The sequence below is a fragment of the Quercus suber genome, unplaced genomic scaffold, assembly GCF_002906115.3.
Source record: "Quercus suber isolate HL8 unplaced genomic scaffold, Cork oak 2.0 scaffold_1103, whole genome shotgun sequence".
In the NCBI taxonomy this organism is placed as follows: domain Eukaryota; kingdom Viridiplantae; phylum Streptophyta; class Magnoliopsida; order Fagales; family Fagaceae; genus Quercus; species Quercus suber.
In genome coordinates, this window is record NW_027070508.1 from 8,867 (window position 1) to 25,648 (window position 16,782).

At 33.0% G+C, this 16,782-nt stretch overlaps 1 protein-coding gene across 7 annotated transcripts in view; it reads left to right on the top strand.

Moving 5' to 3' along the window:
• Positions 1-7,032: 7,032 nt before the first annotated feature.
• LOC112023309 (BTB/POZ and MATH domain-containing protein 2) overlaps positions 7,033-16,782 on the top strand; it is a 14,611-nt gene continuing 4,861 nt past the window's right edge. The window contains exons 1-5 of one of the 7 annotated variants that reach the window (XM_065769287.1): positions 7,034-7,678; positions 9,503-9,908; positions 10,577-10,780; positions 11,120-11,206; positions 16,027-16,160. In XM_065769287.1, coding sequence (XP_065625359.1) covers positions 7,227-7,678; positions 9,503-9,908; positions 10,577-10,780; positions 11,120-11,206; positions 16,027-16,056 — 1,179 coding nt within the window. In that variant the 5' untranslated portion in view covers positions 7,034-7,226 and the 3' untranslated portion in view covers positions 16,057-16,160. Of the gene's footprint in view, positions 7,679-9,502; positions 9,909-10,576; positions 10,781-11,119; positions 11,374-12,282; positions 12,331-16,026; positions 16,161-16,782 lie in introns of those variants that run through there. The other 6 variants (XM_065769286.1, XR_010627331.1, XR_010627332.1 and 3 more) reach the window with 6 other exon arrangements.

A 16,782-nucleotide genomic window follows, 5' to 3' on the forward strand; every position in this document is an offset into this window, starting at 1 on the left:
ACAACTTTTTTTTACCTTTTTTACTTTTTTTTACCTTTACTTTTTTCCTTTTACTCATTTTTTATATTTAACGTTTAGCAACTTTTTTTTTTTTTTTTGAAAGGAACGTTTAGCAACTTTAAACCTTAACCATCCATACTAATTGCATCAAGTGCATTCTGATCTCAATCCAAGAAAGTGATTACTGATCAAATAAAAATAATTAAATGAGTTAATCATCATTTTGCTCCCTAACCTTTGAGATTCCTCTCTCCCTCTAAAATTTAATTATTATTATTTTGGATAAATTCCACTTATATACCCTAATATTTGGGTTAATACCAGTTGAATCCAAAACATTCCAAAATTGATCAATTTAGTCCATAAAGACTATTTAGTCCCTAGATACCACTAAACAACATTAACTTCCGTTAGTTTCGCTATCTTCTCTCTATCCCTCTCTATTACTCTTCTCTCTTCACTCCTCCCTCATTCTCTCTCTCCTTAGATTAGCCACAACCACTCCTTAGATCAGCCACAACCACTTAGATCAATTACAACAACAGTCACAACAGAATTTTACTACCCATACCAAAACCCAAGCAAATCTACCTCAACAAAATCCAAATTCTCCAACACATAGAAAACTCACTACCACATCAAAACCCAAAACCACCTCCACTGCAAATCAATTCCATATTGGAAACCACCACCTCCATCACTAGCCACAAAACCCAATGGCCACCACCAACAACAAAACCCAACCAAACCCATATCAATAAAACCCAAAAATTTCAATCACCACTTCATAACCCACAACCACCTCATTACAAATCCACCCTAAATTGAAACCCACAACCACCTCCATTTCAAATCCACCTCAAATCAAACCCCCCTACCACCACCACCACCACCTTAAACAACCACCGACCACAAAGCCCAAAAAAAAAAAACAAAACAAAACAAAACAAAAAAACTCAAACCCACCATAGGTCGGAATCCACCACCACCAATAAACCCACAACAAACCAGAACCCATCACCAACAACCAACAACCACCATAACCACAATCCACAACCAACCCAGACCACTAAACCCATGCACCACTATCGTTGCTAGAGAGAAGAAAGAAATAAATGAAAAGAGTGAGTTAGAGAGAGGAGATTGGGACAAGTTGGAGAGAGAGACCTGTGGGAAAAGAAGAGCAGAGAGGTCAAAGGGAGAGAAGAACGAAAGAGATAGATAGTAGAGATGGCAATGGGGTGGAGCGAGTCTGAAAGATAGGGCCTTCTGCCCCGCCTCACATGGTTTTGTCTTACCCCATCCCTGCCCTGTTCCGCATGACAGAGGAAATTTTCTTACTCCATCCCCGCCCCTTGGGGCCCTCAAAGTCCTGCCCCACCTTGTAAAACGCTACTTCTTGTTAATTTGCCCACAACTATTACAATTGTTTTTAATAAAACCTATTTCATTAATAAAAATATACTTGAAATTACAAATAAATTTATCCCATCAAATCAAACTAATTTTTAGCAAAAATTGAATAGTATTATTAAAATGGTTAACAAGACAATATCATAACAAAAACAAAAATCTCATAATACAAAAGTAATGATTCAATAGTATATAAATTTTTTTTATGATAAAGACAAATACAAATGTTAAAATTGGTACCTTATTTCCAAGCTTGTTGGAGAAAAAAAAGAGGTGGAAAACCTTGTTGGTTAGAATAAAAAAAAGGTAATGATATGTTTGTTTAAATAGTAGAGTTTTAGAGTATGAAAAATTTACAATTTAACCTTTATCAATGCGGGGTGGGGCAAGGATGGGGAGGAGAGGGGCAGGGCAGATTGAGTCTAAAAAGTCTAAACCCATCCTAACTCCACCTCCCACCCTGCGGTGTAAGGCTGAAATCTTACCCCATCCTCATCCTACCACCTTTACAGGGTGGGGAAGACCTGCGTGGAGTGAAGCAGGGAGGGGTGGATCAAGTAGGGTAGGGCAAAATTGACATCCCTAGTAAAGAGAGAGCAGAGAACCATTACCTTTGAGAGAGGAAAACAAATAAATAAATAAATAAATAAAAGTAAAATGACTAATGGATGCTAACGGGGTTAGGGATTAAAATGTTTTTAGAGACTAAATTGGCCCATTTTGAAATACTTTGGACTTGGTTGGTGTTAACCAAAATTTCAAGATATATTAGTGGAATTTACCCATTTATTTTTGTAGTCTTCTTTAAGTTTTCAACGTAGTAGGTAGAGTGAATTTGACTTTAGGGTATGTTTGTTTGGAGGTGAAAATGGGAAGGAAAATTTTTTTGAGTGTGTTTGGTTGGGTGAAGAGAAGGAAAATAAATTGTGGGGCCCAGGTGTTTTCTCCTTGGGCCCACCAAAAAGTTTTCTTCTCAAAATAGAGAAAAAACTGAAGAGAAAAAAATAGGACTGCTTAATGGACAACAATGCCAATGTCCAATTCTTTTCTTTTCTTTTTTTTTTGTGTGTGTGTGTGCTGGGCACTTTGCCTCTTTCCCTTTTTTTTTTTCATCTTTTTATTTCCTGGGCTGTGGCATGTTGCCATTTTTTTTTTTTTTACTTTTCTTTCTTGGAAGTTGCCTTTTTTTTTTTTTTTTTTCTTTTTCTCTAGGTTGTGGGTGTAATAGTTGTTTTGTTTTGTTTAAATAGACATGATTTTTTTTTTTTTATTGGGACATGATTTTTTTATAATAAATTGTGTGATTTCTTTTTTTTGGTTGTTGTCACTTTTTTTTTGTATTAATTGACCATTATTTTTTAACAAAGGTGTATAAGTAAATTTATACAAACTCACTTTTTCCATCCATCTACTTTTCCACTCCCAACCTAAAAAAAATGAAAGAAATTAAATATTTTCTATCCTCCTACTTTTCCATCCTTCCATCATTTTCTATCCTCCCACTTTTCCACCCCTTCAACCAAACGAACCTAAGACACGCGGTAGCAAGCACATGGCAAATTCACTTTTCTGATAACAGGAAATTGGCATGAAAACGGAAAGGAATGGGTCTAGCGTTAAATCATCTAGATTATAGCTTTTTGGTTCAGATTATGATCTATCCTCATTGAATGGATCACTAGCTAGCTTTATAGTCCATGTCCTAATTTATGAGGATAGACCATGTATGTAACACCCCGACCCAATTTTATAATTAACCTGTGTTTAAGTGATTAATTATTATCTTGAGCCACTTCCTTTCTATAATTAATATAAGAGTATTTAATAAGCATATTATTTTATAATACCTTGAATGAGAATTGTAAAGATTATAAATAATTTAATGGCTAATTGTATTATAAATATATACTAAGTATGTACGAAACTATATTAAGTGGTTAAGTTATGAAAGACATATATATATATATATATATATATATAGTTGTTGGTGTTTTAACTATGTATGATGCAATATTATAGTTGTAATTCAACTTACACATGCAACTAATTGAAATTCAAAACATGCGAGACCAAAGTATCATGCATATGGAAATAAAAAGAACCCATAAACCAAGACTTGGCCGAACATGCAATCACCAAGTTCCACCTCATTGCTTCTTTGACTTTTCTCAAGCAACTAGAAATTCCAAGAAGCTATTTACCTCTCCATTTCCCCCGGGTCCATGCAAATCAGAAATTTGCACCTTACTTTACTCTTTTCTCTTAAGGAAAGAGCTAGGAAGCTCCATTGAATCTTTCTCTCAAACCCACGGGTCAACACCAAAAGAAAGAGAAAGTTCCATCTCATTTCTTCTTCATATTCTCTCAAAGAAAACTCTCTCAAGCTCTCTACCTCTCATACTTTCGGGTCCAACCACTAGGAAAGGGAAATCATTTCATGCAAGAGTGATTCTATTTCTTCTTGGAACTAGAAATTTGGTAAGGGTCTAGCTACTCTCACCTTAGAATCCATAATTTCTTCATAGAATCTTTAGTAATGGTATTTGTGGTTTATGAACTTAGGAAATCATGGACTTGTAAATATATATATATATATAATATATAGTGTTTTGAGAAGCTTTGAAACTGTGTTGGTGATTTGTTGAAGGTAGATTAGGGTTTTTACTAATTAATGATTGTATATGATTAAGGAAATAAAAAAAAAGTTAGGATGAGTACTGTTGATGTTACTGCTGGGATTTTTGTTATATTTGACTTTGTTATACATGGCTAAATGATTGGATATAAGTGTTTTCTAACATGTCTAATGAGTTTATAAAAATTCCCATATGAAAATACCATCATTTGATAATTGTTTGTGAATTTACAAGAAAATGTTGCAAAGCTGTTACTGTGACAGATTCTGTGTTTATGCATGATAAATTATGTATTAAATTGTATATACTGAATTAGGATGCTAGGAGTAGTTATTATGAAAGCTAAGACACATATGGTTGTTATGAAAGTGGTCTCATAGTATTTGGATCAATATAAAAACAATGGTTAAATTTCTAAGTTGCATGAAATTCTGTCAGGACAGATTTGAGCACGTTGTCTTGTATGATTTTTAGTAAATCATGGTTTGTGATTTGACTCCGAAATTGATATGATAGTTACTAGACATCCAGGGGAGTTGCTCTATAAAATTACATGAAGTTTGGATGTGAATTGATAGCCCATTTGTATTTTATAAGTTAAGTATATGCTGCTGGACAAACAGTGAACAGTAAGAGACATGCCTAACTTTGACGATTTAATTATAAAGTTGGGGTGAATGATTTGAGTTATAATTTAATATGCATATCTTTTGGTATGTTTAGATCATAGATTAATTTTGTATAACTTGGTTCAAGATTTAGTACTCTAAAGGAGGGGTTCTAAACCACTCGATGGTTGCATTTATGAAGCTGTTTTGTTCCACATACTGTATGTTGCCTTATGAGTGTATATGGTTACATGACCATGCTTATAGGATTTTATGTTTATGCATGCATTATTACCCTAAGCTCAAAACACCTTTTGAAATGAAGTTGGCTTTTGTAGAGATATGATATTAATATGAGAATGATGGTATTTCTTTAGGTTGGTACATCATTTATTGATGTGTGCATTATATGTTTGTGAGAACTTCCTTGAGATGGGATTAGGATTTCCTTGATTCTAAGAGATAGGCTTTGAGATGAATATATAAGTTTGTGATAAGGAATAATGGATAGTAATAAGTTTTGATTTTGGTTTAGGTGTTACCAGTCGCTAGGTCTAAGCTCTTTCGACTGTAGGTTCTCAGTTCCTCTGCTTTCAGGTAAAGGATAAGTTATATGAGCATTTGGTAAGTCATGAGGTTATTTTAAAGTATATTATGCATTAAAATGTTTTTTTTTATTAGAGATATGGCATGTAAGCATGTTTCAAACAAAGATATGTTTGTGAGCTTTTGAAACCTTATGTATATGATTTAAGCATATTGATGCTATTACTAATTCCATGAACATGATGAAGGAAACAATGGAAATGCTTTTACTATGAAATGTTATGCAAACTATGAATTTTAGTGTGATGTATAAGTATGAAATGTTTTCGAGTTATGTCCTCTGGTAATCTAAACTCTGTCAGTAGGGTTAATTACTGGCTTTCCATGGAAAATGTTATATGATTGGTCGTTAAGTTGGATTGGCTCTACTGTACCCGCCCTTGTTGGTTATGGCCAACTTATGGAGGAAGCTAACCTACCCTTATGGTTGAAAGATATGTATTATGATGTGATCCGAGAATACCTGACATTGTAGGGAACGCTAGATGCCTAGTACCGTAGTGTTAGAAGCCTCCCAAATAAGTATAGACTTATCAGATATGGACTAACCAATATGTATTTATGAACAACTATATTATGTTATTAATCATGAGAGAATTATTTTGTTAAATGCATTGTGGAAAGTTACAAGCTCTCATGAAAAGAAGAAGTTTCTGATGAAAATAAAGCTGTTCATTAAAGATAAAAGTTTCTGAAATTCTGTTGTGCTATAAAGATAAAGTTTTTTATGAAAGTACAAGTTTATATTAAGAAGTTATCAGATATCTTTTTTCTTTATAAAACATTAAGTTTTATGATTATGAAAGTTATAATATTTTAAGAGAAGAAGTTTATGAAGGAAAGTTTTATTATTTTTTAAAATGTTAATAGTTTAGGACAAAGTTACCGATTATTTGATTTAAGTCAAAATGATTATTTTGTAATGAGAATATATATGGCAACTTTGTAAGAAATGAAAGAAATTCAATCCGAAATGTTTTGATAATATTATTCTGATAAGAAAAAAGAGAACAATTATTTTCCTACGAATAGCGTATAAGTTATTATTATGAATAATATAAAATATTATGCATGAAAATATGTTCTCCTATCTACATATTTATAGAATGAAATGAGTTGATTTACATGCATCCTTATTAAATTCTCATGTATCTTACCTTTACTGGACTTTGCAGTTCACCCTATTATATTTCAGTTAACAGGTTTTAGTTTGGAGCAGAGGGAGCCTTAGTCGAGTTTTGGAAGGAGTTTATTTTAGTTTTATATGTATAGATCCCAAATTAGCAATTTAATGTTTAGTTTTGTAGTATTGTGTATTTTAGGATCTACAGAAAGTAGTGTACCTCAAAGTATTCAGAGATGTATTATGTAAAATTTAGTATTTGAGTAACTGGTGGATTATATTATTTTTGAATATAGTGTAGATGCTTTAAATGTCAAGTAAAAAATTATATTAAGAAGTAAAGAAACAAGAATGAATGAAAGAGGGAAGTTTTGCTAAAAGTTTTGTAAAAGTTAAGTTGGTTCTTGTTAATATCAAGTTTAGGCTTGATATTAACATGTCGGTCATGATTACAAATTCGAGTACCGGGTTTGGGGTGTGACAATTGTGATATATGGCTTCAAAGAAAAGGATATGCAAAAATACATCCAAAATATATATATTTTACAGATTTGGAAGAAAAAAAAAATCTGATATATAAAACACATAAAAAATTAGAAAATATATTTAAAGTAAGTATATAAAATAAATAAAAAGTATGTTTATGTTTTATGCGAAAAATGAAAAAGAAAAAAAAAGCACAGTGAAAGAAGAAGAAGAAGATATTTTGGCCACCTAATTGGAAATCTCACAGTTCAAAGTCATCGTTGAACCATTTCTCTCTCTAACAATTGACCAAATACTAGATTTTCTCCCCACCAAACATCGAAATTTTTATCTCTACCCCGATCCTTGCTATAAATGGTACGAATTGTCTCTCCTAATTCTCGGCCGATGTTTTCTTCTTCTTCTTCTTCTTCTTCATCATCTTTGTCATGGTCGACTCCAACTCCGACGACGACGACGACATCGACGTCGATGACCGAGACGGTGAATGCGTCCCACCTGTTCAACATCTCAGGGTACTCGCTCTCGAAAGGTATGGGGATCGGAAACTACTTGGCGTCCGATACTTTCACCGCCGGCGGATACTCTTGGGCAATCTATTTTTACCCGGACGGCGAGAATGTGCAGGACAATGCTACGTATGTTTCGCTGTTTATAGTTTTGGTGAGCGAAGGCAGTGATGTGAGAGCGCTTTTTGGACTGAAGCTTTTGGATCAGAGTGGGAAAGAGAAGCATAAGGTTTATAACGAGTTCAGGAGGCCGCCGGATAGTGGGCCTTACACGATCAGAAATCGCGGTTGCATTTGGTAATCGATTATTCCTTTTAAATTTGGTCTTTTTTTTTTTTTTTTTTTTGATGATCTTGATTATAATTGTTATGATTATGATAGTGTTTGTTATGTTTATGTAGTGGGTTATTTATTTATTTTTGCTTAGTGTGTTAATGTTAATTATCATGATTGTTGTTTCTTTGCTAAGTTCATTCTTAGTTGTTGATGATATAAATCCTGTTGGGCACTTGTTAATGAGTGTTACCAAGAACATGACCCAATAAACATTACAATCTTTTGAAATGGGTCATGTTAACGGGAAAATTGAAAAAGCTGTGGAAAAATTAACTATTTTTTTTTCTTCTTTTCTCATCAAAACTTTCTTAAAATGGTTCACTAACTTTTCCCTTAATTAAATTCAAACATATGATTATTTTGAATTATATGGTCATGGGAAAAGAATCAAAAGATAGAATCGTTTGTGCTTTAGTGGACAATGCTATTCAATTGGGGATGTAAGTTCTTTGTTGGATGATGTCTGTTTGAAAATAGTACCCCCATGCGGCCATGCTTGCATTTGTTACTTCATTTTGAATGATTTAACGACTCATGAAAAATTATCATGTTTATTTTTTTAAATTAAACGCATACCATTTACAAAGTTTCATTTAGTATAAGACACAGGGAGTAATTGCTTATATGATGCTAGCCCTGTACAAAACACAATTACGCACAATGTTACCGTTTTTATTGTTATAGTTAATAATAATTTGATTCAGTATAAGAGCAATTGCATGCGTTGTGGACAGAAACCAATGGCAAGATTAGGAGTTTTGGAAGTAATAGCAAGTGGCACTTCTTCTTTTTTTGTTGTTGTTGTGGAACTGGAAGTTTTGAAAGAGGTTGATATGTACAAGTGGGTGGTGGTATGCTTGTTGAATTTGATAGGTAATGGTTTTCTGGGCTTGAATTTTAGAGCTGAGCTAGGATTGTTAATATGAGAACCCCTTCTTGTTTATGTAAAGACGTAATTTCCTGGCAAACATTGTTCAAAATTTTTGTGTTTTACTTTAATCAATAAAGCCTTTATTCCATATAATGTTAGCTTGCTGGATGAGTAACTTTCTTGACTAGTAGGGGTCTGCTACATGAACTCTTTTCTGCCTCCTAGCTATATGACATACGAAAGCCAAATAATGTATAAAATATATTTTTTGATAGGTACAAATGATGTATAAAATATGAGGCAACAAGCATCTATTGTTAGACTCATAAATTTCTAGAGAGCTTAGCAATTACAATGTTACAACAAACATATCCATGAGATTAAATTGAGATCAGTAGAATTATCTTATTATTCCATATCGCAGTAGAATTAGATGTAACCAGACAGATGGTGTTTTTCTAATTCAGGAACTCTTTTTGAGTACTTGTAAGGTGTTTTGAACTCTCTTATATGTAATTCTTTGGCTAGATATATATAATTTCATTGACGAATACCTTGAAAATGTAGTGGCATTAATGTTTATTTATTGTGTATGGTTTCATTTTGAGCTATTGAAGAGATTAATAGAAGCAAGATGTAATATTTGGCTCATCTAATTAGTTCACCATACATTGTGTTGTGATAACAAAAACTTGTTGATTAGGCGTGATACCTGCCATGGACTTTTCAGGTGACAACTATGTTTGATTCAATGACTACTATATGCATCTTGTGGGCGTAATGTTTTTATGCTATCCTGTTATACTTATGACCTACATGCAATCATTTTCAGTTGTATACCTTTGCTCCATTTCTCATTTAATGTAATCAAGTGGCAAATGTGGTATAATAGTTTTGTTTGTTGGATGTTGTAGGGGTTACAGGCGATTTTTCAAAAGAACTGATCTGGAGACATCTGACTACCTCAAAGATGATTGTCTCAAGGTTCACTGTAGTGTAGGTGTTGTGAGATCATACACCAAGGGTCCTATGATCTACTCTATTGCAGTACCACCTTCTCACGTTGGTCAGAATTTGGAGCAGCTATTTGAAACTGGAAAGGGAACAGATGTGAATTTTGAAGTTGATGGGGAAACTTTTGCTGCTCATTCTGAAGGGCATAGTTCTGGCCCCTCACAGCAGGATAATGAAGGAGGTTCTGGGAGTCGTGGTGCAAGGTTGTCTCGTCCAAGAACCCGAGGTCCTTCGACTCCTTCCAATGAAGATGGAAACAATCAGCTTGGCCAATTCCTTGCAAAACAAAGAAACTTGCTTTTCCTTGTATTTTTGTTTGTGTTTATGTTTATGTTTTTCCTTTTTCTTTTTTTCTTTTTTTGTCTTTTTGTTTTTTTGTTTTTTAATAAGTGATGTTGGGGTGTTTAAAAAACTGCTCTGATCACACGGCTGCATCACACCGGTGGCCAAAAATTCTTGAGGCCCACTTTTATTTATTTATTTATTTTTGGTTGCTAAAACCAACTTCTATTAAACAGAAGAAACAAACAAACAGTTTTCTCCAAGCATCACAAACTTCAGCTGGGAGGAAGGAGTTCCTATAGCATAGTACACTGTTAATATCACATGTACACTTTGCAAGATAATGTGCTACAAAATTAAGCTCTCTCTTAATCCAGGAGAAAGAGTAACTACAAAAAGATACATTCACTTGTACACACGTACACTTTGAATGAGTAACTACAAAATGAGTGGTTGCTTAAAGTATTAAAGATACTTTATTCAACCACTCACACAACTCATCTTTGTACTGAGCTTTCAATCTCCAGTTTCTGGTCTCTTTCATTTGGATTTTTCTAATTTTCTCAGTCAACCTAGCAAATTGGTCCATGTCCTAATTTATGAGTATAGACCTTGTGCATTCTTTCTATAACAATATGTTACCTGAATATAAAACCTACAATCTTGTTATGTTGAGTTCATGTGATATCTAGGAATGGCAAGTGCGGCAGTGGGAAAATACAGAGGAGCTGCATAGAAGACGTCAACAGGAAGAGGAAAAAGAGAAAGGAAAGGTTAAAGAGTATTGTGAAATTGCACAAGAAAGGGTATCCAGAATAAATAAAATGCCACAGAGACTGGTTTCCAGCTTCATCAGAGCTGCTGGAGATTGGAGAAGTGGTGAAGGTAATCAGAATGTACAGTATCAAAACCATTAGCTCATAAATTGCTTATTCTATCAAGAGATTGAGGCTTTAAAATAAAGAGAATGTGTTCATTTCTTAAGAGTGTTTTTTGTATATACAGATTGATAGAAATCCTTCTGAAAAGTAAAAGCCATTTCCTTATTCTTTTTTGGCTGCTTTTCTTTTTATTACTTGGGGAATATTTATGACTTATATCTAAGGACATCCCATTTCATTGCTGTCCATTGTCATACATCCTTTGTAGCATGTAGCATGTTCCATAAGTGGTAATCTGAGTCAAACTGTTCTTGTAGGATAATTGTAACTATTAATTAATATTCTTACATGCAGGAAATTGGGGAAGCTGCTGAGAAAGGAGAACTCAATGGGCTTGTTTTAATGGTCATATGGAATAGCCCTGATCTTGCTAGACGTGATGTAACTTGGTCTTTTGTTGTCTCTCACTTTTGTGTGGCATCTTTGCTTCTAATGCAATGTTGTTGTAATGTAATATTTTGCAAACCTTTTTTTTTCCAGTGTGCCAATGTAAATTCTTGCAATCACTGATTACTGCAATGTTCAAATTTGATGGCTGCTATTATAAATTTCTCTATAGGTGTAGGAACATATTTGATTTTCAGCATTAGTTTCATAAATCTCAAGGATTTGTACTAAATTCCTATACTACTACCTTTTTTTAAAATAAAGTTTGTTTTTTACACCAGAGTTTGAAGAAAACAGTAAGTATGAATCTGGAATTTATGAGTAAATTGTTGACTAAATAAATCTCATGAAAGGAAATCGAATAAGTGAAGTAGTGCTACATAAAACAGAATAGTAATTGAGTCTATTAAACAATTGAAGCTGGTAAGTTTAGCTATTTCTAATGAACAAGGCATCCTTATCGATTATGGACTCCGGTGACCAAAGTTACTCTCAATTGCATACTATTATTTTAAGGAGGAGAGAGTTATAGTTCTTCTTCTAGGAGGTTTCTCTCACTTAGAAAAGAATAAGGTATCAAACAAACAGAGAAATAAAATACTGTTAAACCTTCATTTTCAATCTGATATATAACTCTATACCTGTAACTCTGGGAACTTCATGCTCATATTGATCATGTTGAGTTGGGTCACTTCAGTTGGACCCGAAAAAATGATGTCTCTCTCTAATTTTGTGTTAATCTTAGATTATTTTTTTCAGTAATTTTTTGTTTTCTCTTTTAGATCAGCTTAAAGGGCTTATATGTTATTTTCATTATTGCTTTTTACTGTCTATCTTCCATGCAAGTTTGGATATCTGGTTAGAGCTCCTCCCTTATATTCCTAATGGGTCTTGATATTTGTCTATGTGATTTTCTTGTTAGGCTTCTTATCTTCTAGTGTGTTTGTTTGTTTTTCCTTTTTCTTTCTCTTTCAGCTAGAAACATTTGACATTTGATTGTTAAGGCTTTAATCTCTATGAATCTGATGGACATTTTTTTTTCTTCTTTTTTTGGGTAAATTCTAATGGAGACATTGGTATATTATTGGCCATGTGGCGGATGAATATGATTCTGCATTAGATACTTACAAAACAAAGGGTAATTAATTTGATGATGTAGTGATGGATATTATGACATTATGTAAAATTCATTGTTATTGGAAATTCGATGTCCTTGCTCTTTAGAGATATCACATTCACTTCAAATTTCCAATATCGTTCTAGGATTTTTGTGGATGTCTTATAAATAAAACAAGTTATATACCTCACTTTAGTCGTTTAAAACATTGTAAATGAATATTGTTGATACAAGTATTAAAAGAGTAACATGAAAACCTTGGCACAATACATTTGGTTTGAAAAGAAATTTATTATTAATACAATCCTAGGGAATTGAATAATACTTGTAGGGTTTGTTAACGAATATTGTTGATACGAGTATTAAGAGTTTTTATTTTTTATTTTTACAAGATATAATTTTTACTCTAGCTTAATCTAAATATATATGTGTGTGTGAAACTCATTCTTGGAGACTTGAACTATGGCCCTTACCTTCCACATCCTACAAACACTTATTCTTATAGAGTGATCATCGCACCAAGGGTGTGCGTTGGTCGAGTATTAAGAGTTTTAAATTACCTTGGAATAATATATGTGGTTTGAGATGAAATATACTTTTGTTAATACAAACATATGGTAATGAATAATAATTGTATGGTTGTAAGTGAATATTATTGATATGAGTATTAGAATTTCAAAATTAGTTTATTTTATTTTATTTTGAACACGAGTTGAACTTGAACACATAACCAATTTGGATTTCATGTACAAGTTTTGATCCAAAAACAACTCTCATATTTTGAATTCATTGTCAAAGAACCTAAAAAAAAAAATGAAAAGAAAAAAAAGAAAGGTGTTTCCTTGCTTTAAGAGTTTTAAAAGAAAGATGATCAAAGTTGTTATATTTCTAAAAATAAAAGAACTCTAAAATAAATATATTATTATTTGGATTAAAAAATATAATTTTTTTAAAAGAAAATTCTTAATTCTTAAACATGATTCAAATTCTTGCATTTGTCGAAAATATCAAAGACCCACATCATAGGAGGAAAGAACTCAAAGATCCACAACAAAGAGAACGAATACCTAATTTGTAGCAAAATTTAGATTGAAAAAATATATGGCTTCAAAGAAAATGAAATGCAAAAATTCATCAATATATATATATATATATTATAGATTTGGAAGAAAAAAAAATCTGATATATAAAACACATCAAAAATTAGAAAATATATTTAAAGTAAGTCTATAAAATAAAATATAAAGTAGGTTTTATGCTAAAAAATAAAAGCACTATGAAAAAAAAAACATTTTAACTGCATTTAGCTCTAAATTAAAAAATTAGTTTTTTTATAATAAAATTTAAAAAATTAATTTATTTTACTATTTAATTTATTTTTACTACTACTTATAGCCTTTATTACACATTTTAATACCATTCATAATTTTCATATATTATTTTGACTAATTTTTCCTTTTATTTCTATTTCTAATAATTTCCCTTCTCTCGTCAAATAGTTTTGAGCTAAATAAAAAGTTGGTCAATCCCACCGACCAAAGTCATCGTTGAACCATTTCTCTCTCTAACAATTGACCAAATACTAGATTTTCTCACCGACCAAACATCGAAATTTTTATCTATACCCAGATCCTTGCTATAAATGGTACGCATTGTCTCTCCTAATTCTCAGCCGATAGATCCTTGTTGGGAGTCCATGTCAGCGAGTTCTTCTCCTTCATCTTCTTTGTCTTGGTCGGCTCCAACTCCGACTCCGATGACGACATCGACGTCGATGACCGAGACGGTGAATGGGTCCCACCTGTTCAATATCTCAGGGTACTCGCTCTTGAAAGGTATTGGGATCGGAAAATGCGTGGCGTCCAATACTTTCACCGCCGGCGGGTACTCTTGGGAAATTTATTTTTACCCGAACGGCAAGAATGAGCAGGACAATGCTACGTATGTTTCGCTGTTTATAGTTTTGGCGAGCGAAGGCACTGATGTGAGAGCGCTTTTTGAACTGAAGCTTTTGGATCAGAGTGAGAAAACGAGGCATAAGGTTTATTCCCAGTTCAGTAGGCCGCCGGATAGTGGGCCTTGCACGATCAGAAAACGCGGTATCATGTGGTAATCGATTATTCTTTTTAAATTTGGGTCTTTTTTTTGGTGGTCTTGGTTATAATTGCTATGATTATGATAGTGTTTGTTATGTTTATGTAGTGGGTTATTTATTTATTTTTGCTTATTGTGTTAATGCTAATTATCATGATTGTTGTTTCTTTGCTAAGTTTATTCTTAGTTGATGAATTAAATCCTGTAGGGCACTTGTTAATGAGTGTTACCAAGAACATGACCCAATAAACATAACAATTTTTTGAAACGGTTCATGTTAACGGGAAAATTGAAAAAGCTGTAGAAAAATTATTTACTTTTTTTTTATCTCCTAAAAACTTTTTAAAAATGGTTCACTAACTTTTCTCTTAATTAAATTTAATCACATGATTATTTTGAAATTATATGGCCATTGGAAAAGATAAATTAATATGGCCATTGGAAAAGATAAATTAAAAAAGTTGTCAAAATATTAATTACTTTTTTTTTCCCTTAATTAAATTCAAACATATGATTATTTATAATTATATGGTCATGGGAAAAGAATCAAAAGATAGAATCGTTTGTGCTTTAGTGAACAATGCTATTCAATTGGGGAACCTAATGTACTGTAGGACTACATATAAGGTACTGTACATAAGTTCTCTCTAAAAAGGTACTTCATTGGATGATGTTTGTTTGAAAATAGTACCCCCATGCGGCCATGCTTGCATTTGTTACTTCATTTTGAATGACTTAATGACTCGTGAAAAATTATCATGTTTATTTTTTTAAAATTAAACGCATGCCATTTACAAAGTTTCTTTAGTATAAGACACGGAGTAATTGCTCATATGATGCTAGCCCTGTAAAAAACACAATTATGCACAATGTTACCATTTTTATCGTTATAGTTAATAATAATTTGATTCAGTATAAGAGCAATTGCATGAATTGTGGACAGAAACCAATGGCAAGATTAGGAATTTTTGAAGTAATAGCAAGTGGCACTTCTTCTTTTTTTGTTGTTGTTGTGGAACTGGAAGTTTTGAAAGAGGTTGATATGTACAAGTGGGTGGTGGTATGCTTGTTGAATTTGATAGGTAATGGTTTTCTGGGCTTGAATTTTAGAGCTGAGCTAGGATTGTTAATATGAGAACCCCTTCTTGTTTATGTAAAGACGTAATTTCCTGGAAAATTTGTTTGTATTACTTTAATCAATAAAGCCTTTATTCCATTTAATGTTAGCTTGCTGGATGAGTAAAATTCTCGACTAGTAGGGGTCTGCTACATGAACTCTTTTCCGCCTCCTAGCTATATGACATAAGAAAGCCAAATAATGTATAAAATATATTTTTTGATAGGTACAAAGGATGTATAAAATATGAGGCAACAAGCATCTATTGTTAGACTCATAAGTTTCTAGAGAGCTTAGCAACAAACAATGTTAAAACAAACATATCCGTGAGAGTAAATTGAGATCAGTAGAATAATCTTATTATTCCATATCGCATTAGAATTAGATGGAACCAGACAGATGGTGTTTTTCTAATTCATGAACTCTTTTTGAGTAGTTGTAAGGAGTTTTGAACTCTCTTATAGTTTTGTTTGTTGGATGTTGTAGGGGTTGCAGCCATTTTTTCAAAAGAACTGATCTAGAGACATCTGACTTCCTCAAAGATGATTGTCTCAAGGTTTACTGTAGAGTAGGTGTTGTGAGATCATACACCGAGGGTCCTGAGATCTACTCTATTGCAGTACCACCTTCTAACGTTGGTCAGAATTTGGGGCATCTATTTGAAACTGGAAAGGGAACAGATGTGAATTTTGAAGTTGATGGGGAAACTTTTGCTGCTTATTCTGAAGGGCATAGTTCTGGTCCCTCACAGCGGGATAATGAAGGAGGTTCTAGGAGTCGTGGTAGGAGGTCATCTTGGCGGGATAATGGAGGAGGTTTTGGGAGTCGTGGTAACAGGTTGTCTCATCGACGGACCTCGACGTTGTCTTGTCGGAGAACCCAAGGTCCTTCGACTCCTTCCAATGAAGATGAAAACAATCAGCTCGGCCAATTCCTTGCAGAACAAAGAAAATTGCTTTTCGGTGTATTTTTATTTTTTCTTTTTCTTTTTTTGTTTTTTTGTCTTTTTGTTTTTTTGTATTTTGGTAAGTGATGTAGGGGTGTAAGAAACTGCTCTGATGCTGCATCACACCGGCGGCCAAAGATTCTTGAGGCCCACTTTTATTTATTTATTTTTTGTTGCTAAAACCAACTTCTATTAAACAGAAGAAACAAACAAACAGTCTTTCCTCCAAGCATCACAAACTTCAGCTGGGAGGAAGGAGTTCCTATAGCAAAGTACACTGTTAATATCACATGTAC